Below are 22,799 nucleotides of genomic sequence, written 5' to 3'. Positions count from 1 at the left end.
AAGATAATGATAGATAGTGATAATTGGTTTCCTTGGAGCGTCTAAAAATACGGCTTAACAAAATATGTCAATATATTATATTATTTTATACTATTTAGCATTAAATGGCCTAAGGTTCCTCTTCAATATTTATAATATCTTCTTCAATTTTTAGCTTCAAGCTTATATTAGCTTTTTCTAACAATGGCCTGGGTTATTTCAAAAATAGGTATGGTCATATTAATGTACAAGGATTTAAATAAGATTAAAAATAACTTACTACAGAATACATGGCAGTAGAGTAGAGAGAGTAGTAGAAACCATGATTGCAGTAGAAAGTTTAATTGGATTACAAGATATTATTATTTATATTTTAAGATGTTTCAACTTACAAACTCATTTTTTTTAAATTCTTAATACTCATAACTCAACCTACTGACAGCTGACAGATGACCGCTAAATGTATTTCTCAATTACTCGGTATATACTCACTGTATTTCGAAATCGAAATTCGAAAAACATAGCTTTTTGCTTTTTGTTATGTAGTTAAATTCTTTTATATAGCTATAACCTAGTAAAAATTAATATTTAGATTACACCTTTACTAATATGGCAGAAGGCGATACTTACTGCAGATTATGTGCTGAACCAACGCCGAGAGAACTACTAATATCGCCTCACGAAAATGTTGCGGTGTCGTCTAAAATATCAACAAAGCTAAAATGGATAAACGTTGATATATCAGCTCCTAATTATCCAAACACTATATGTTTCTCATGTTTTGATCAACTAGAAAGAACATGGTCCTTTCTTAACACCGTACAAGCTGCTCAACGAAAGTTATCGTCAATTTTTAAGCTACCAAACAGCGATTCCTCATCCATTGCTGGGAAACCTGTTGATGAAAACTGGGAAGAGTATGGTGAGCTTAAAAAGGAAATTAAAGTTGAATTATTACTTGCGGACCAAACCAACAACCAAAATGGTGTTAAGTATGAACAAGAGAGTGACCAAGATTTTGAAATGGCCTTTGAAGTCCTCAGTGCCAAGTCCAGTGATAGTGACATGCCTCTGCAGGTGACAGCAAAAAAGAAGAAAGTAAAACCTAAGCTGAAAAACATTAAGAAATCTATTGAGCTTGATTTATTGACTGAGATAGGGAGTTGGGAAGATGTAAAGTGCCAATGTGCTAAATGTGACGCTGAGTGCAAGAATATAGCATCTCTACAGATACATTCAATTAAAATTCATACTAAGTGCTGTGTTTATAAATGTCTTGAATGTGACAAGGTCTTGCACACATTTAAAGGGTACATCAAACATGTGAAAACACACAGGCCAAGATTGCAGCACTACTGTGAATATTGTAATAAATTTTTCAAACTTATATCCGAGTGTACATTGCATAAAAACAAATATCACAAAGATATATTCTTGAAAAAATGCCGTTATTGTGGTGCGGATTTTGAGACTACAGAGGAGTTATTACAACATAATTTCATGTACAATGAACCGAAAACCGATGCTCAGATGGATTTGAAATGTACGCAATGTAATAAAGAGTTTAAGTCAAAAAGTAATTTGCAGCAGCATAAGCAGCTGCATAATATGGAACGTATCAGAGACTTTTCATGTCACATTTGCGGAAAACAATTCTTCGCTAAAGGCACTCTAATCACTCATATGTCTACGCATGAGGATAAAAAGCCATTTAAGTGCCCTTACTGTCCGCTAGCGTTTAGACTTAAAGGAAACCTTAACTCTCATATCAGTAGGCACTCAGGACTCAAACCATTTATGTGTGAGCAATGCGGCATGAGTTTCCGGGTGAAAAGACAGTTGAAATCACATTCTATAGTTCATACAGACCTAATGCCTTATGTATGTGAATACTGTAATAAAAAGTTTAGGTTTAAGACTAGATTGAATTTACATCTCCGTCAGCATACAGGTGCTAAGCCTTACAAGTGTTTGTATTGCCAAAGAGATTTTACAAATGGGTCTAATTTTAAGAAGCATATGAGAAGACGACATGGCGTTGACACATCCAAGCAGAAGTTCAATAATGTGGAGGAAGTAGAAATTAAGGATATTATAATATGTGAGGAAACGAAAGTTGGTTGATTTAAATGGAGTAAGTAATGGTCCATGTGAAACTTCCAAATGTGTATATTTACAGCAATATATTGGTACAATAATATTAACTATAGTTCGGCTTTATCAGCATAATTTCATATATTATATTAATAATGTATTATATAAGTTGGAAATCATAAGTTATTTATATATATGTTTAATAAGAAGTGGCAAGAAACTCATGCCAATGCTTTCTATCAATATTTACAGTTTCATTGTTAAACAAATATTTTAAATACATTTTCTGTGGTGTTGCAATAAAACTCAAATATTTAAACAGAACTTGTGAGTGAAAAAAAGAATAAGTAAATGAAAAAAACCTCATGTCTCAATGTTGTTGAGTACAGTGGATGCATTAATACATAGTTTCTCAACCTTATTTTGCTCACCGCCTACTTTAAGAATATGTTCTACCCATGCCCCATCTGCGCCATCTCAATGCCCCCTAATTTTCTCTGGGTCTTCTACTGCCTCAAACACCCACAAGGGGATGTTATCGCCCACATTGAGAACCTATATATTAATACATACACACTGTAAAAGTGACAGGATCATCCATCTACCACAAGTAGCATCCATTTACTTAAAGGTCGGCAACACTCTTGTGATTCCTCTGGTGTTGCAAGAGAATGTGGGCGGCGGTGATCACTTAACACCAGGTGACCCGTACACTCGTTTGTCCTCCTATTCCATAAAAAAAAATTTACAACCAAAATCCAGGAACAGCCATAGCTTCCTTCAACCATATTTTGTTATTGCTTGCTTTGACTTCACTCATGCTGAATTTGATAGTATAAGAATTCAAAAAAATGTAACTCCTTACTCTTTTTTAGTAGCAAAATGTAACAAACCAAATTATCTATTGATATTTCCTTATTTTTATACTTAAAACAATTATGTATGGAATTAAGTTTTTTTTTAAATAAAATACAGCCCAAGATTCATGATGGTAATTCATCATGAAATATTTTTTTAAAGTAAGGGAAGTACTTTTAAATTATTTTCATTTTTAAATTTAATAAAGAATAATAAAATGAGTCACTCTTGGTCATAAAATGGAGGTCTAAGCTACATCAAGTTTTTTTTTGCCGATAAACATTACAGAGGTTTTCGTGTACTGGAGTATATAGAAAAATGATTTAAATATTCTTCATTTACAGTATTTTGGTTTGAGCTGATGGTAACTAAAGTAAACTCAAATTTAATACGACAAAAAACATATACATATTCGGCTTGGCAATTATGTCTACAGCAGTAGAGTATATGCAATATAATATAGGCACCAAAGAGTTTAAGCACGTTACAAATCACATGGCAAACTTTATGTCTTGTAGACAATCATGGACTCATGAATGGTTGTTATAATTATACAGTTGAACTGATTTTGTTTAAATCAAAATAACCTGTCTACCAATCAATTTGAATAATTGTTTATTATGATGGAAGTCTAATCAATTCTTTGCCCATAAAAGTAAAGGGGATTTTTGTTGTGATCAAAAGTATATTGAAAAATGTTTTTTTTTGTTCTTCTTTTATTGTATTTTTGAACTGATAGTCATTACAAATGCTTTAAATAAAATGAATATATAAAATAAATTGATAGACAAAAATCAGTAAAAAGCATCTATAGGTATCCTTAAAGAAGAAAATGCTATTCCAAACTGCCTTATTCGTGTGTGCTGGTGTTAAGGTTAATAATATGTACCTAAATAAAATGCTCTAAGAAAATTCATATGTCTAGATAGAGCCTTTTGCTAATAGTCAAAGCATGACAACAGGCAAGGTTTATAACTTTAGTACGTTTTCACAGCTGCCACAGTGTTATCTAGATGCTTATACCTAATTATTTATTGTGTTCATAAGACACAATTCAGGAATATTATGGTAATAATTACTCCGACTATAAGCTAAGCTTCATTTCGACAGCATTTAGAAATTATTCAGCCTTATGATAAATCATGTGTATTTTTTTAATTGACACACTCCTACACAAATCATCTTGCCCCATATTATACAATATACTTTTTTTTTAATGAAAATAAGGGACGAGACTAGCAGGACGTTCAGCTGATGGTAATTGATGCGCCCTGCCCATTACAATGCAGTGCCGCTCAGGAGTCTTGAAAAACCCCAAAAATTCTGAGCGGCACTACTACTGCGCTCGTCAACTTGATACATAAGTTGTCAAGTCTCATTGGCCCATTAACTTCTCTAGCTGCGACGCCCTTCAGACCGAAACACAGTATTACTTACACATTACTGCTTCACAGCAGAAATAGGCGCCGTTGTGGTACCCATAATCTAGCCGGCATCCTGTGCAAAGGAGACTACCACTGGTAAACGTACTTACTTAAACATACATAAATACAAATAAACATCCATGACTCGGAAACAAACATTCATATTCATCATATAAATGATTGCACCTACCGGGATTCGAACCCGGGACCTCTAGCTCAGTAGGCAGGGTCACTAACCACTGGGCTATAGGGGTCGTCAAATTCGTTATATGTAGAAGAAACATACAGACAGCCATTGTTTCAATTACATAATTATAGTAGTTAAATATTGTCTATTTGAAAGCACTACAAGGTGATTTTGTATTTCCTATTTTTTAAATTTTGTGTCACATTGTCTGTCTGCTATGAACTCCTAAACTAATGATCCGATTTTAATCAAATTTTGCACATTGTGTGCAGTTTTATCTAAAGTATTTTTCATTTCGATTCGCAACCCTTAATCTTAAGATATATAAATTACGTGACACGTTGTTTGTCCGCGATGGACTCCTAAACTAATGAACGGATTTTAATGGGGATTATTTCGTAGAGTGCAGTTTAGTCCAACTTGAGAGATAGGATACTTTTTATATAGATTTGGGACCCATAATTATTTATATTTCCAATATTTGTTTTGCATGGGCATATTTTCGGTGAGAGAATTTAGTGACGCACGGTGTGACAGTTCTGCTATGAAACAATTTCATTATAACAACAGGGAGCATTTTTTACGAAATAAATCTTAATGTTTTGAAATATTATTGGCAAATTCCTATAAAATAGTATTTTTTTATTATCTACAGAACAACGTCTGTCGGGTCAACTGCTATTTTATAAATTTTTAATTTTATTTCTGTATGAATAATTCTATGAGATTAATGTTTTAACGTTCAATTTGCTGTGACATTATTACAATAAAAGGGAAAAATTAAGTAATTAATGTAATGATTGAACTTCGAACAAATTACATCATTTATACGTCTAGATAGACTATACAAATACAAATATTTTATTTTGTCTCAAAACAAAACGTATTATACAGAAGAAGAAGTTACTACAATTTTACATACTGATAATACCTACTACACAACATTATACATCACAACCATTAGGTACATACATTAAGAAGAAGTTTACATAGTTACTTAAGTTTGGTAAATACATCTAGACAAGTAGTTGTTACTGGTAGTACTTCTTAAATTCAAATTCAAATATTTTTATTCAAAATAGGATTTAAAATCACTTATTGAACGTCAAAATTTACCACCCATTCAAAAGAGACTGCCTCAGACCTGAAAAGAATGGGTGCAAGAAACTCAGCGGGTTTTTTTTTTAATATAAAATATGTATTACAATGTAATATCGTACAATAAACATTTATAATTAAAGAGCCTGAGGGTGTTCGCTTTATTCCCAGTCCGTGGTGTCATTAAGAAAATCGTTTATGCTATAATAACCTTTCCCACACAAACGTTTTTTAACAATTCTTTTAAATTTCGTAACACATTTGTTTTGTACATTTTCTGGGATCATATTGTACATCGCCCAACAAAAGACTTACTAACTCGACCCAACCGAGTAGTAGGCATAACAAGTTTATGTTTGTTCCTCGTGTTAACATTATGAATGTCACAGTTTCTAGAAAATTCCTCAATGTGCTTATGAACATACAAAACATTATCAAAAATGTATTGAGAAGCAACAGTCAAAATGTTTATTTCTTTAAATTTTTCTCTTAATGATTCTTTAGGACCTTAGGTTATAAAACGCGCGAATAACCCTCTTCTGCAGCACAAAGATAGTATTAATATCGGCCGCACTGCCCCATAACAATATACCATAGGACATAATACTATGAAAGTATAAACTAGGTACATACAGATAGTAGGTTTATATAAAACAGACATAAAAGCTAGTGCCTTTTTCCACAAAATAGCTATTTTTCTGGAGATTAGGTAAGTATGTAGTTTACATTATGACAACAATCTACTAGTAGATGGCTGAGCTCTAACTCCTAAGTTTCGCTGTGTCTAGGATATTAGTACTCCCCGTGTATCGGTCGGTTATTGCATAGTTCAAGAATGTGTAGGTTTGACTATTATAATGCACAATATGAGTAGTAGTTTAAAAATTTAGAGAAGGAAAAACAAATAAATAAAATAATATAGTATTCCATGTAAGTAGGTAAAATATGATTTAAAGGTAAGAGTAGTAATGAGTAAATATGTAGGTAGGTAATTTTACCATCAGATAATTATCTGCATACTAGTGAAGGCGTATAAGTGTATATTTCATTGTTATATATTTATTATATTATTTTACTATGACAGCTTTGAAAACGTGTTCAGAACTAACCTCTACTTTGAGCAATTCACAAACACAAAGTGTCATACAAATCGCGAGTGTAAGACGTAGCTTGTTACGCACAACTAATATTCCTGGCCTGTTTTTATCGGTTGTCTAACAACAGCAAGAGACTATAAAGTATAAATTACCTATCTAAGAATTTCACAATCTACAATTTTTTTTTTTGTATATCTGCATTTGTTAAGGTGAAGTGAAGTGCACTCACTGGTCACTAGTACAATTATAAAATAAACAGTTCAGGATCAAGGACTAGTAAAAAAATAAGGACTCCGTGTCACCTTACATAACAGTGTAGCACCAAAACAAGCCGATTAACGTGTAAATACATAGCCCCACGCACACACTTACACTACTACAGGCCGATAGGCGGCCATTATGAGAATTGTCATCGTCTGTGACAGATCAGTTTGCGTCGCAATAAAATATTTTAAAAATGCCGTCGTGCGTTGTGAGAAAGTATAAAAACAATAATATAAAAGTATGTGATACTATAAAAGTATTTGTGGATATATGATTATTTAAAGGAGAAAAAATTGTGTAACTGGTATACCCCTTAACCGCACACACACACTAGCATAACGGTGCTTCGCTTGCTAATATCACGGCACGGAGTCCTTCTTTTTTTACTAGCCCGTGTTAAGGATCTATGAAATGTGATTAATAGAAAAATTAATAATTAAAAACTTTAGTAGGTAAGTAGAAATATTTTATGTTAGAATATTCTATTTTTTTTAATGAAACCAATTTTTAATTTATCTCCTTGTGTTTAGTAATGTACTAATTCATCAATAATAATATTATGTTTAATAAAGTATTATGTCTTTAAAAATGTAAAATTGTATTTAGATGATTTTCAATTAAAATTATATTATAATTAATATAAAGCCGGTATATTGTTACTAATTATTTTAATTTAATAATAATACCTACTTCTTGTTTTCTATATATTATGTTATATTTTTTATTTTGTTCAGACTGGATTAAATATTTGCAGACTTACATCAATTATTATGTTAAATAGTTTAAAAAATGGTTAGTGAACAATAACTACAAAATACGAATATAAAAATATCGTTTATACACATTGAACTTTTATGTAACCGAGACCAAAAATAGTTTCTAGAACTTATGTTTGTGTGTGCTAATTTCAGAAACAGCTCAACCGATTTTAATGTGATCTTCAGTGTTAAACTTTTTACAATCGGTTGTCAAAACAAAAAGCAAGATAATAAGTTTATAATATTAAATTATTATTAAAATTATTTATTTCAACCAAAAAAGGATCATAATACCTTTTACTTACGTAAGACTTATCTGAGTTTAAGCTTAGCATAATTTTTGATTACGTTTTTATAGCCAATTAACATCTGAAATTAATTCCAGAAAAACGTTCCAAACCACAATCTAGTCGAAATTGAGTTAAGAACACAAAACTGGTCACGTGATTCATATTAACCTTTCAAGTACCGAACCGATTCCGATAAGCGCATCATTAGCTGATGAACGTAACATATTAGTAAAAGCAATTTACATCGTCAAAATAATGCACCAGAGTTATTAATTAACAGACTTTAAGGAATTTAAGTCATTATTCTAATTAAACCTGATAGCTCTGTTTTACCGTAGGGTTCCTTACTTCGAAAGAAAAAAAAACTGAACTCTTAACGGACTGACAAAAAATGGCAGCCTAAGAGACCCCGCAAACTGCAGACTTTAGATCGGCCGATAGTTTGGTTGGTTTCATAACCAGTATGAAGATGTATGAGAGTGCGCACATTATAACGATTCGGTATTGGCCCACAAAAAATTTGATGGGCTACACGATTGCCTTCAAACTGAACCGTCAGCAAACTATCGGCCGACTGTTAAATCAGTACAGCGCTCTTCTAGGCGCGCACACCACCGATTGTTTAGTCGGCCAGACTCATCAATAGCCGATTTAAAACTAATAGTGAATCGTCCCTAAAACTGTCGGCCGATAGTTGTCTAGTGTGCGCACTCATCACAGACCCAACTGTTACGTCGGGCCAGTGTGCGCTCTTAACAGCCGAACTCAACCAAACTATCGGCCGAACGAAAGTCTGCAGTTTGCGGGGTCTCTAAAACATAATAAATTGTTTTACTTTAACTCTTTAAATGACACAAATAATTATTATTATTAAGTTAACAGACCAATACAAAGGCCAAATTTGCGTTTTATTATACTTACTCAGCAAAGTTAAACGTGAGTATAGACTAAGTACGCTCTATACATAGAGATCTCAGGCCAAGTGTTAGTTCAAGATATCTTAAAATTCAAGCCTTCCTAACCTAGGACAGGACCGACTTCTCAGTACATGTATCATACAGACTGGTACTGACAATCAAACTTGTGCGAAAATGCCCTCAGATAACCATTGAGGCTAGCCCGGACCCTGCGCAACAGGATTGTGCACCGCTTGCGCGTAGTCGCGTAAAAAACAATCTAAGTACACCCGCCTCAGAAAAGATACCCGACGCGCTGAACAGGCATCAAAGGTATTAAGTAATTATTTTCTCAAAAATGATTCCTTTAGAATTCTGTTTGATGTTATTTCTAACACAACCATCCCTTCGGAAACAAATGGCGCTATGAGAGATAAGAAGCGACGCAAGATACTCTCCCATCATTCTTTTTTTTGCGCTATATTTAATAAAATCCACAATATTATACTGTGATTGATATTGCTTTAAAAAATAATCAGCTTTGCAGTAGTAGGATTTACTACAGAGCAATTTTTTAATAAAACATTTAATTTTATTTATAGATCATTCCTGAAAGCTGACTGGGACTTTACTATTATCGTGGTATAGTATTATATAGTATCGGTGCAGCCCTAATGACATTCTGAACGTAACGTAAAGTAACGTCATTTGTAAGTCGAAGTCGTGTCTAAAGAGTTTTAAAGAAACAGGTGGAAATCTGGTGATGAAAGGAATGGTTAAAGCATATCCCTGCTATATGGCAGATGTAGTTACACCTCCCAGCCAACCTTTACCAGTGGTAGTCTCCTTTGCACAGGGTGCCGGCTAGATTATGGGTACCACAATGGCGCCTATTTCTGCCGTGAAGCAGTAATGTGTAAGCATTACTGTGTTTCGGTCTGAAGGGCGACGTAGCTAGTGAAATTACTGGGCAAATGAGATTTAACATCTTCTGTCTTAAGGTGACGAGGGCAATTGTAGTACAGCTCAGAATTTTTGGCAGGGTGTATCAATTACCATCATCTGAACGCCCTGCTCGTCTCGTCCCACATTTTCATAAAAAAAATTTTTGGCGAGGTGGTAAACATTTGTGGGTAGGGTTACCATCCATCCGGATTAATCCGGACATGTCCTTGTCCTATACGGCTTTACAAATAAAATTGGTATTACATTATACCTGAGAATAAACCAAGAATATGCAAAATGTTGACTATATCGCTGACAACACTGTCAATACAATGATAATTCTGAAGTCTTCCGAATGTCAAGCAGCCATGCAAATAAACGCGGGCAATGTTATACGTCCGAATAAAGCAATCGTAAGCAAAATGTCTATTTGTAAACATTTTGCATATTCTTGGTTTATTAATAGGTGTAACTTAACACCAAGTTTATTTGTAAGGCCGTTAGACTCTAGTCTGGATTTTTACTGCCTCTCTAACTTCTACGGTTTTCATTTTAAATTAGATGGAATATAGTACTAAAACCATATTAACTAATATCAAATAAGTCTTTAATCTTTATGAGAAACGAAATTTGAACGAGACCATCTTAAAAGTCAGGACTTATCGAAATGTGATGACTTTTCAAATTAGTAAATAGTACCTAACCCTATGTGAGGTGTTTTATTTATTATCATGATGAAACCACACCCCTTCTATTCACCACTTTCTCCTAGCTTCTTGCTTTAATATCTTCAGTTGTTGGTAGTATGGTATATACATCCGAATCGATGGTTCTATCTGGTGGTAAAGGCGCAAAAGGTAAAAGCATAAAAATCAATTCAAAATCACTCAATTTATGTAGGTCACGAAAATGACACTTATGAATGTCAAAAAGATATTTTTTCTTATTGAATCTACTGCTATTTTGTAAAGGGTTGAGCTAGAGAGAAGAAGAAGCAAGAAACTCATTGCCACTCTTTTATATCAAGATTTACATTTTCATCGATTTACAAATCATTTCAATTACAATATAGTAATATGTAATGTGTCTCAAACGTCAAATAGTCAGGGCCTTACACGAGTAAGTCAAAAAAGTAAATGTAAATTAATATAAAAGTTATTGAGTACAGTAGCTGCATCATCCACACACACCGTAAATACATAAAGGTATTCTGTGAGCATTTTATAAGCGATTATAAATAAAAATATATATAATAATAACATAATACAAATAACTGAACAATGCCCTTTCAATCCCATCATATGCACAGCATTAAATCATTTTTAAACGTCTAGATATAGATACACTGTGACAGCTATGAAAACGTGGAAAAAAATTGACGTTGACAGTTTACTTCTAATGCACGCACACTAACACAAAATGTCATACAAACCGCGAGTGCAAGACGTAGCTTGTCACGCACACTAAAAGTAATAAACCTGGCTTGTTTTTATCGGTTGCCTAGCAGCAGGCTTTATCTTAACGTATAAATTAACTTAGTGCACAGCATCACCTTATTATATATATATATATATTTACTTTCCTATTGTGTCCTTAAAATTTTCAAGAATAACATGTGTTTGTATGTTTTTGTTGGTATGTATATAATTGTAAATATACGATATTTGATTAGTCTTGTTTCATTTGTTAAAGGATATTATGATTTCTAAGTCTTTTTCATTTAGAAAAAGACCACCATTGGGAGGCTCCTTTGCACAGTATTCCGGCTAGATTATGGGTACCACATCAGCGCCTTTTTCTGCCGTGAAGCAGTAATGTGTAAGCATTATTGTGTTTCGGTCTGAATGGCGCCGTAGCTAGTGTAGTTTTTCAAGAAACTGGAGCGGCACTGCATTTAATGGCGTATTAATTACCATCAGCTGAACGTCCTGCTCGTCTCGTCCCTTATTGTCATAAAAAAAGAGTTGTGTAGGTATCTACTATCGTCAAAATCAAAAGTAACTGTTAAATAAACAAATACACTTATATATTTTCAAAAAAAAACCTGAGCCTTTTCAATTTTTTTTTTTAAAAACATTAAATAATTATAACAGTTAGTTATTGTTAACGCCACAAGTTAGGATATCATCCCCACCATCTGGATGTGTGGCGGTCCTCCACAGTGCGGTTTTCAAGGAGCTTTCTTCCACATAGGTACTACAAAGCTGTGGAATGAGCTTCCTTGTGCGGTGTTTCCGGGACGATACGACATGGGTACCTTAAAAAAAAGCGCGTACACCTTTCTTAAAAGCTGGCAACGCTCTTGTGATTCCTCTGGTGTTGCAAGAGAATGTGGGTGGCGGTGATCGTTTAACACCAGGTGACCCGTACAATCGTTTGTCCTCCTACTCGTATTCCATAAAAAAAAACGCTTAAAATTGTTACAATTGATTTTTTTCTGACGGAATTATTGCGTACGTAACGAAGCGGTTTACCCGTTTTATGAGAGGGTTCTCATAAGAAGATATAAAAAAATGGCGTGACTGCGAGGGCAAGATCCTTCGTTGCTAACTGCTGACATTAATTAGTTAAATAATCGTACAACATGTGATTTTTGTATGGTGGCCATTTTGAATTCCGCCATGTTGGTTTTTATCGTTACAGTAGCATTTGTCATCTGTTAACTATTACTTTCTTAGACCCTTGGTATTATGGTTTCCGTTTGATACTCTTTAGGCTAGGAACCTATAGACCTTTTTTCGGGTCGCATGAATCCTTAGATTGTTGCACATCGTAAGCTTTTATTATAATTTATGTGCTCACTTTAGCGCATCTTGAAACCGTCTCAAAGTAAGTAACAGCATAGACACGGCAAGTCACGAACGATAACAGATCTTGGCACGGTTTCAGTGAAAATGTCGGATTATCTTGGAATCAAAACTACGATAAGAATTTAGACGATCATTCTATGTCCTTGGAACTATTTAGAAGGAGTCCTATGCGGAAGTTATGGCTATGTAATAATAAACTTTTTTTAACAGCTGGTTTTTATGAGGAGCTTGTGTGTGAAGGTTGACCCTGTATTATAATAAAACCAGGACCGTAGGCCTGGATTTCAGGATCAGAATTTCTTAAACATTACACAAGTGTAGTGTGTGTGTCTGAGTGTATGTATATAATACCTACTCTTGGTTATCTATCAGTGTCGGAAGTTTTCAGTTGAGGTATAGTCCAAAGCACCTATAGAGTTATAGATCTATATGTATATTTATAATGTTTTTATAGGTTCGTGATGTTAAAATGCTTTTGAGATGGGCTTCAAAAGATTTTATAATTTTTTTTTGTCTTACCTATGCTATTCCTAAGGTATTGTATAGTAGGTAGACAAAAATACCGTTACAAAAAAGGTGAAACATGGAACAAATAATTGTTAGAACTTAAAAACTTTTTTATTTGTTGAATTCAAATGTGGAACTTGTTTAGTAGGTTAGATAGAAACTTCGCCTTTCAGATATTTTTCAATCCCGACAATCACTTCCCGCCATTTCAGATATTTTTTCGAACATTATAATAAATCATAATAATGGGGTGTTACGGCTTCATTTTTCTTGATCGACGGAACATAAAGTACAAAAATATTCTCCACAACCTAATAATAAAGTGTTTGCTCATCGCTCTCAAGAATCTTCACAAGTGATCGGAAAAGTTTAACGACAAAATGTACAGTCGTGGTCATCATGAAACAATCAGACATGAAAAGTATAGTTCCTTGAAAAAAACAAAACATGTTATGAAACATATCTCCCAAAGGGCAAAAAGGTTTTACCCTGGAAGTGGGTATTTAAAACAAAAACTAATAACAGAGAGGAAAGCAAGGCTGGTAATATAGGGCTTTGCCCAAACAAGAGATGCTGACTATGAAAAACTTACTCACCAGTTGTCAGATATATAATATGTAATCTACAACTGGAGATCAAATGGATGCAGTGCCAGTACTTGTTCAATCGATAACTACACTGGCCTGCAAAAGTAAGTATCACACTTTTCAAATTAATTTTTTTTCTTAACTATAGAAGATAGAGATTAAACCATTTGTTGCAAATTTTATAGGCTTTAATTCTTAGAAACTAAAATTATACATTTGTAACATTTTTAACTTAAAAAAGATAAAACAATGAAAATAGACATTTTTAGTTTAGTGTAAAAAAATTCAACTAAAATGTATAACATGTAATTTAATTTTTAATTACTGGTATTGCCTCCTCGACCTCTGATTACAGCTTCGAGCCGGCTTGGCATACTGAACACTAGGTTTCGGAACCGATGTTGGGGAATATTCTCCCATTCTTCTATCAGGGCCTGCTTTAGTGCCCTGAGGGTAGTAGGTGGTGGTCTGCGATTTCTGACTAGCCTCCCAAGCTCATCCCAAGCGTGTTCAATCGGGTTGAGATCAGGACTTCTTGATGGCCAAGCCATCACGCTGATACCGACCTCCTGAATATACTCTTGTACGATATGAGCCGTGTGTGGCCGGGCATTATCATGCATCAGCATCGATCCATCACCCATATTTGCTAAATACGGCCCTGCATACTCATTGAGAATCTCTTGAGCATATCTTTGCCCAGTGAGGATGCCATTTTCTATGGCCACTAGCTCTGTGCGACCTTCTGAAGATGTATGCCAGCCCATGTACACTGCCTCCACCGTATTGGACTCTTTCTGAGATGCAGGCTTGAAGGTATCGCTCACCAGGTCGCCTGTAAACACTTCGCCTTCCATCAGAAGTGTTAAGGGAGAATCGAGACTCATCTGCAAACAAAATTCTTGACCATTCTTCTTCATCCCACTGCATGTGTTCACGGGCGTATCGCAGTCTCGCTACTCGATGCTGTCTCTCGAATTTTGGGCCACTCGCTGGTCTTCGGGGTTTCAAATTTGCTTCAGCAAGTCTTCTTCTCACTGTACTGTCACTAATGTAGTCCCTCCGGGTCTGAAGTAGCTGTTGCTGGACTTCAACTGCATTTTGGTGGCGATTTCTTAACTCAGTGGAAATAATATAACAATCTTCTCGGGCACTGGTACACCTGGGTCTGCCATTACAAGGTCTCCTCAGATGGTGTCCAGTCTCTTCGTACCTTCGCTTTACCTTCTGGACCGTTCGTACCGTCACACCCACTATTCTTGCAGTGCGACGCATACTGATGCCTAGTTCCAGAAAAGCCATGATCCTAGCACATTCTTCAACTGAAAGAGGCATGATAAATAAATGTTATGTGCTTTTTAGCATAAATTTTTAAAACAAGACCCATCGATCTTGAAAAAAAAATTAAAACAGAAAGAAAAATGTGAATGGTAAAATTGTAATTCGTAAACGTCCACTTTGAAAAAGGAATGGTTTTGTTTTTGAAGTTTTTTTTCAGCCAATTCTTAAAAGAAGGTTACCGACTATAAAGTTTTTATGTACAAAATTAAATTCTCTTTGGAGTCCTTTTTATTTCGAAAGTATACCTTGTGAACTTAAAACGTTATCCCAATTTTAAAAGTGTGATACTTACTTTTGAAGGCCAGTGTAAATCCACACAGCCAAAATATAAAGATCTTGCTACTTATTCGTGAAGTCAAATAATTATTAATGTATATTTATTCAAACAAAACCAATCTTAGTATAACTATATTTACAATTTGTGTCTTCTATCGAGTCCTCTCTTGAGAAGGTCGCGGAATGGGGAAAATTGAACCTTGTCCAATTTAACCCCCAGAAGACTCAAGTTTGCGCGTTTACCACTAAAAAAACCCCATTTGTCGTATCACCGCTCTTCGACAACACTTCCCTCAAAGCCTCACCTAGTATCGGAATACTGGGTCTCGAAATCTCGAACGATTGGCAATTTCGTGGTCATCTGGAAGGCAAAGCCAAATTGGCTTCAAAGAAACTGGGCGTCATTAATAGAGCACGGCAATACTTCAAGCCGGCCCACATACTAGCGCTCTACAAAGCGCAGGTCCGGCCACACATGGAGTATTGCTGTCATATCTGGTCTGGCGCACCCCAGTATCAGCTCAATCCATTTGACCGTGTGCAACGCAGAGCAGCTCGACTTGTCGGGGACCCAGTGGTGTGTGAACGGCTGGACTTGGCGTTGCATAGAGACGTCGCTTCATTGTGTGTCTTCTACCGCATTTATCACGGGGAGTGTTCCGAAGAGCTGTTTAACCTGATTCCTGCCGCCGAATTCCACCTTCGCACGACACGCCACAAGTTAGGATATCATCCTCACCATCTGGATGTGTGGCGGTCCTCCACAGTGCGGTTTTCAAGGAGCTTTCTTCCACGTACTACAAAGCTGTGGAATGAGCTTCCTTGTGCGGTGTTTCCGGGACGATACGACATGGGTACCTTCAAAAAAAGCGCGTACACCTTCCTTAAAGGCCGGCAACGCTCCTGTGATTCCTCTGGTGTTGCAAGAGATTGTGGGCGGCGGTGGTTACTTAACAACAGGTGACCCGTACGCTCGTTTGTCCTCCTATTCCATAAAAAAAAAACTACTATGATTACATTCAAATAAAACTATCAATACCGGGAAGCGTAAGCTGCTCCGTTCTATTGTGTATAAAAATTAAATGCAGTTTTACCGATGTATTGCTAGAGATCTCACTTAAAATATAGACTTTTGTTTTTGCAGGAAAATTTCTCAATCCCGGTATTTCCCATTTTACTGTCAACTGTCTCTAGAAAAATAAAAATATAGATACTTAATGCTCAATTTCACGCGTAGGTAGAAAGACATGGGCAAAAACTAGTACCTAATATTGATGATCTTTTGACACTGGTCGGGAATCCTCATTGGCCAAGCTCCATTCTGTATCTAATATGTCTGCGGTATCTTCAGACGAATCTAGAATACAAAGTTGTTCCTTCTTAATGTCGTTGAACTTCGTTTTACATAATATCTGAGTTTTGGAATGTAGACGGATTTATGTTTATAGCTATCCTTTACCGCAGTAGAAATGTTTAACTAAAAGATATGTTATGTTATAAAATATGCTTTAAAATAAGTGAATGAAAAAGGAAACATTAAATGATAGCTCCTTCATTAAATGGTACCAACAAAAATGTTGATGATGAGCAACCACTACACCTAAGTTAAAAGAATCTTCTTAATCTCTTCTGCGATTGTGGCCCACTAATGCATAAGCGTAACACCATCCTAGACGACTACACCCTGCTCCTAGGTGATGTTTGTAATACTCGCGTTAAGAAGATACCTACTGCGGTTCGAAAATGCGGCAGGGCTTGACGACGAGCTATAAGTGTGATTGGCGAACTTAATTAATAGTTCAATTTTTGACGCGGTGTTACTAGGACACATTAGGACTAGATAAATAGCCACCCTCTCTAAATAATAATAATATGGCAACTTAGTATTAGGGCTCCCAATGGTTACATCACTCTTTACCTAGGTACAGGGCCTTTCAACATGCGCAAGTCCGTACACAGAACATACTATTATTGTGATTTGATAAGACCAAGTTAACTTGGCTTCGGAGAAGTTGGGCGTCATAAATAGAGCAATACTTCAAGTCGGCTTACATTCTAGCGCCTTACAAATCGGGTCCAGCCACGTATGGAGTATCGCTGTCTTCTCTGGTATGGCGCGCCCCAGTATCGGTTCGAACCATTTGACCGCGTGCAAAGCAGGGCAGCTCCAAAGCTCTGTGAATGGCTGGATCATGTGGCGTTGCGTAGAATTGTCATTTCATTGTGTGTCTTCTACCGCGTCTATCACTAGGAGTGTTCCGAAGAGCTGTTTGAACTGATTCCTGCCGCTGAATTCCACGTTCGCATGACACACTACAAATTAGAATATCATCCCCACCATTTGGATGTGTGGCGTTCCTCCACAGTGCAAAGCTGTAGAATAAGCTTCCTTGTTCGGTGTTGCCAAGACGAAACGACATGAGTAGGTACTTACAAGAAAAGCGTGTACACCTTCCTAAAGGCCGGCAACACTGGTGTGAATGTGGGCCGCGGTGATCACATAACATCAGATGATCCTTACGCTAGTTTGCCCACCTCTTAAATAAAAAAGACCATATAATATGACTTTAAGGGCATAAAAGGCATTTATTTTCTCAAAATTTATTCCTTTAGAATTCTTTTTAATGTCATTTCTTATACTACTAGAGATACTACTACCGCTTCGGAAACAAATGGCGCTCTGAGAGAGAAGAAGCGGCGCAAGAAACTCTCCCAGCATTCTTTTTTTTGCGCTCTTTTCAATAAACATATACAACGTTGTACAGTAATTTCTATCGCTATAAAATAATCACAATCTAGTCCCAGGCTGTCCGATCATTTAGATATTCAGCAGTGGAGTAATAGTATTTACAACAGAGCCATTTTATTTATAAAACATTTAAATTTATTTATAGATAATGCCTGAACAGTGGCTGGGACTTTATTGTAGAAGTGTATTTACCCTTAAAGCTATTATGTATCTTATGAAGCCTACTAGAATTAGTTACAATAACTTACTTTAATATGATAATGTATCAGACAGTTAGACAATAGTTATTTATAACTATTGATTTAATGATTCCGCTATACAAACTCAATTTTATAGTAAAAAACTTAGTTGATATTCTTTCATCGTTTCTAAACTTCGGCTTCTATTCTCACGGTCCCATAGTTTTCGGCCTTGGATTCTAATGGAGTCGCCAATGGCATAAAATTATATATTTTATTATATTCACTGTCTTAGCTCGGTTTGGTTTAAAATGTAATAAATTTGTTTCTTATGTTGGCTCGATACCTGTGATATTAATTACGATATTGTTTACGTCGACTACCATTACTATAATCTATTTTAAATGGTTTTTTTTTGGATAGTAGTGTGTTTGTTTTCTCTTTCACTGGAAGTAACAACACGCTGGAAATCTTTGGGGCAATGTAGACGGAAATGTAATATGCGCTGTCTATCCCTTAAACAAGCACATATTTAGCTTGGGTGCTATATGTACCTCTTTATAAGTGAGACACATATAAGCAGTCGAAAAAACGACAAAACATGCTTACAGAGTGCAGGAGTATGACTGTGCATCGGGCACAAATCTACAAATCTCCAGTGTCGCTTACAGGTGCCTGTAGCTGCTACAGGTATGCGGCAGGTAAGCAACACTGGACTACACTGAGTGTAGCAGAGGAAAGGTAATATTTTAGTGAAACGGCCTTGGCTGATTAGAGTAAGAAGATAGACAAGGACGAAGAAGGAAGGCTGGGTGCGTAAAAATCCCAGTCAAACTAACTAGGTACACGCAGACTTATTTATTTTTTTATTCATGTATAGGAAACAAACAGTAATATGATATATATGCCGCCTTCTTAATTCAGCTGAAATGTGCAATTCTCGCTTCATATTAATGAAATATTGTACTAAAACTTACTAACAAAGATAAATCTACTGTAACGAATCAGTCATCCATATTTCAATAGGCAGATGGTTTACAACACAGACAGTTTGCAGTCTGCAAATTTTCAATCAAAATATTGATAAACATAACATAGGGATTTTTAATGTAACATTACATCGTTTCGTGGATGTACCAGTCGGATTTGAAATATTATTTATCTACACCCATGCTTTAAATACTCTATTAAAGATTCTAAAACAGTTAGCTTATTGCCAACATTAAAACACCCAATGTCCTAAGAGGCTTTTTTCCGCGGAGAATTCATTTACATTTTTGTACTAAATACAACATGTGTCCCAATTTAGACGTAAAACCATTTATTATTTATAATTCACAATAATTTGTTATAAAATAAATGCATTTTATCACTAGAATTATAATTTTTAAATAGGCTGTATCAATCACTTTACATTTGGCACGTGCAAAAAAAAACTTGCGCGCCATTTTCTTTTTGTATTGTTTTATTTATACAGTATTGTTTGGTTTTTTTCTTCGCAAGTGTGTTGAAAGATTGTGTATGAAACTTGTGAGCAACTTGCTCACTAGACACTCGGCTGATTTAAGTCCTCGCCTACAGCTCGGGCTGCAGCCCGCAGCCTCGTGTGTAAAAAATAGTATATCTAATATATATTCAAATTCAAATTCAAATATTTTTATTCAAAATAGGATTCAAAATCACTTATTGAACGTCAAAATCTACCACTCATTCAAAATATATAAAATTCTCGTGTCATGGTGTTAAACTTTGAACTTCCCCGAAACGGCTTGACCGATTCTCATGAAACTTTGAGTGCATATTGGGTAGGTCTGAGAATCTAACAACATCTATTTTTCATCCCCCTAAATGTTAAGGGTGGTTCACACGATTTTCTTTTTAATTTTTTTGACATTTTTTTTTTAAATTTGTTTGATTATGAAGCATTCAAAAATACATACAACTTTAAATTTTCATCTACGATCAACAGTTACTTTTGTATCGCGATTTTAATATCGGCAATACAGCGTTTGCTGGGTCAGTCATGATATAATAATATACTATTTTGTACATGATGGGCAAATTCGTAATGAAGGTTAGATTATCAATAATTATCGTTAGACTAAATAAAAAGCACTATTAAGCTTCTTTTACCCCATGCTAAGTTTATAATACATACCTACATATTATTTAAGTACCAAAATTAAGTAAGACCTTTTGTAGTTTTGAGTAATGTTCTTGATACCAATACTCATCTTTTGTAAATAAATCACAATACAGGATATAAAAATAATTGAAAAACCCTATTCGCACGACAATAATCTATCAGTGTAATAAATTGAGTGAAGTAACCTAAAAATTAAAATAAAGGCCGCTCTTTGTTTCTCTGTGATTTTGAATTGTAGATTGGTAACTTTGATGTTCCAATAACTTTTTTGCAATGCTGTAGAGTGTAGTGTATTGTTCACCTCATATAAGTTATTCTCTAGCATTCTATCATGTTGTTGTGTTCAATCTGATTTTCTGGCTTTAATATAATATACACATTAACTACATAAATACACATAAACCATAGATAGTGTTGGTATCATAGATAGAGATATATTTTTTCACGTGAATAACCAAAAAGGTAGTAAAATCATGGTTTACAGTTCAGTGAAGTTGTTGCTACATATCTAGTATCCATATTCAATGTTAAATTATGCTAATATATATAGCTAATGAGTCATAGATATGTTACGTGTGTGAGGGCTGTTGGTATTGCGCAGGGTCGATTTTAAGATATTTTTGATACGTCACATAATGTCCGTTCTGAATAAACATTGACAGAAGAAGCAGCAATGCTCGGTAATGTTTTAATCGTTGCCTTTCTCCATAATATATTGTAATTTATTGTATTGTAATATATTGTATTATATTGTTATAGAGGCACTATCAAATCCTATTACACACACACACACACACACTCACACTAACACACACACATACACACACACACGCACAAACACAAACCCCCACACACACACGACCACACACAATCACACAAACACACACACACACACACTCAATTTTATATTTAGACAGTATTTATATTTTATTTTATCTGATTTTGATAATTTGATTTGACTATGTAGGTAATTATGTCTGGTATCGAGAAGTCACTGAGGGCTGAAACACAGTTCATACTAGTTTCGTTGTCTTTGCTGCCTCTATTGTATGTAAATCTATCTATATATATAAAAGAGAATGTATGTTTGTATGTTCCCTAATAACTCCTAAACTATTCGACCGATCTCAATGAAACCAATCTTTTGTAATAGATTCGTTGAAGCTCAAGGAAGGTTTACATATATAATTTATATGGCAAAACAACGTTTGCCAGGTCAGCTAGTAATTTATAATATAATTTAGAAACATTTTTAACTTGTAATACTATTATTAATTATTGTAATTTTTGGGAAATAAAGTTAAGGTTATTATTATACATAAATAAACACATATCAACGGCAAAAGTGTGCTTAAAGACAATATAAGCACACTTTACTCTTTAGTTGTGTGTGAACTGTGACTTACTGAACCAAACCTGAACGAAATGAATATTTTACATTGCTGCTTATTCACCAGGGATATTTTAAACAACTGGAGTAAATGCGGCAATTTATAGATATAGCAGTCGAAACTAATTATGTTGTAATTTGTGGACGTAAATTCGACGTGATTTATCTCTATGTATAGAACATCATAGCTTTGAAATAAATATTACATTCATATGCCTTATGTAAACAATTGACAAGACTCTAAAAAACAGTGTGAAATAGGTGGGATGGCATGAATTCGAGCTGTTTTATTACGAATTCATACAAAATAATAAAAATGTGTTAGTGTCGTAAAAACACTGGGACAAAGTTATTTTCGTTTTATATTATTATTGACAAACGTATTATATCATTGATTTACAAATACAAATAAATTATTAATTCAAGTTAATTATTTAATAACTACAAATAACTGCGAATTTATTGGTTGCCTTCAACCAATAAGCGCGCACCTATGACTCGGCACAGCCAATAGCATACGCGCTATGGATAACCATTTACACTGCATCTACACTATAGAAAGCACGACGTAACTTACATTTTCTTTTTGACTAGCCCCATCCACCGCACCGAGCGATGAGGAACTTTGATTTGAAGAATATTCACAATTACATTTTTTTTTAATGAAAATAAGAGACAAGACGAGCAGGACGTTCAGCTGATGGTAATTGATATGCCCTGCCCATTACAATGCAGTTCTCAACGCTCGTCATCTCGAGACATAAGATGTTAAGTCTCATTTGCCCAGTAATTTCACTAGCTACGGCGCCATTGGGACCGAAACACAGTAATGCTTAGTCATTACTGCTTCACGGCAGAAATAGACGCCGTTGTGGTACCCATAATCTAGCCGGCATCCTGTGCAGAGGAGCCTCCCACTGGTAC

At 35.0% G+C, this 22,799-nt stretch overlaps 2 protein-coding genes across 2 annotated transcripts in view; both read left to right on the top strand.

The window, feature by feature from the left end:
• Positions 1–22,799, top strand: part of LOC126968316 (zinc finger protein 675-like) — a 288,679-nt gene that overhangs the window by 116,064 nt on the left and 149,816 nt on the right. The window lies entirely within an intron of this gene.
• On the top strand, positions 473–2,255 carry LOC126968322 (zinc finger protein 528-like). The gene has a single exon (XM_050813274.1). It carries the CDS (start codon positions 589–591, stop codon positions 2,101–2,103), a length of 1,515 nt encoding a protein of 504 aa, XP_050669231.1. The 5' UTR covers positions 473–588; the 3' UTR covers positions 2,104–2,255.

The sequence above is a fragment of the Leptidea sinapis genome, chromosome 15 (genome assembly GCF_905404315.1).
Source record: "Leptidea sinapis chromosome 15, ilLepSina1.1, whole genome shotgun sequence".
NCBI classification, from domain to species: domain Eukaryota; kingdom Metazoa; phylum Arthropoda; class Insecta; order Lepidoptera; family Pieridae; genus Leptidea; species Leptidea sinapis.
Note: the sequence above shows the minus strand (reverse complement) of the source record. Positions and strands in the feature narration are given on the sequence as shown.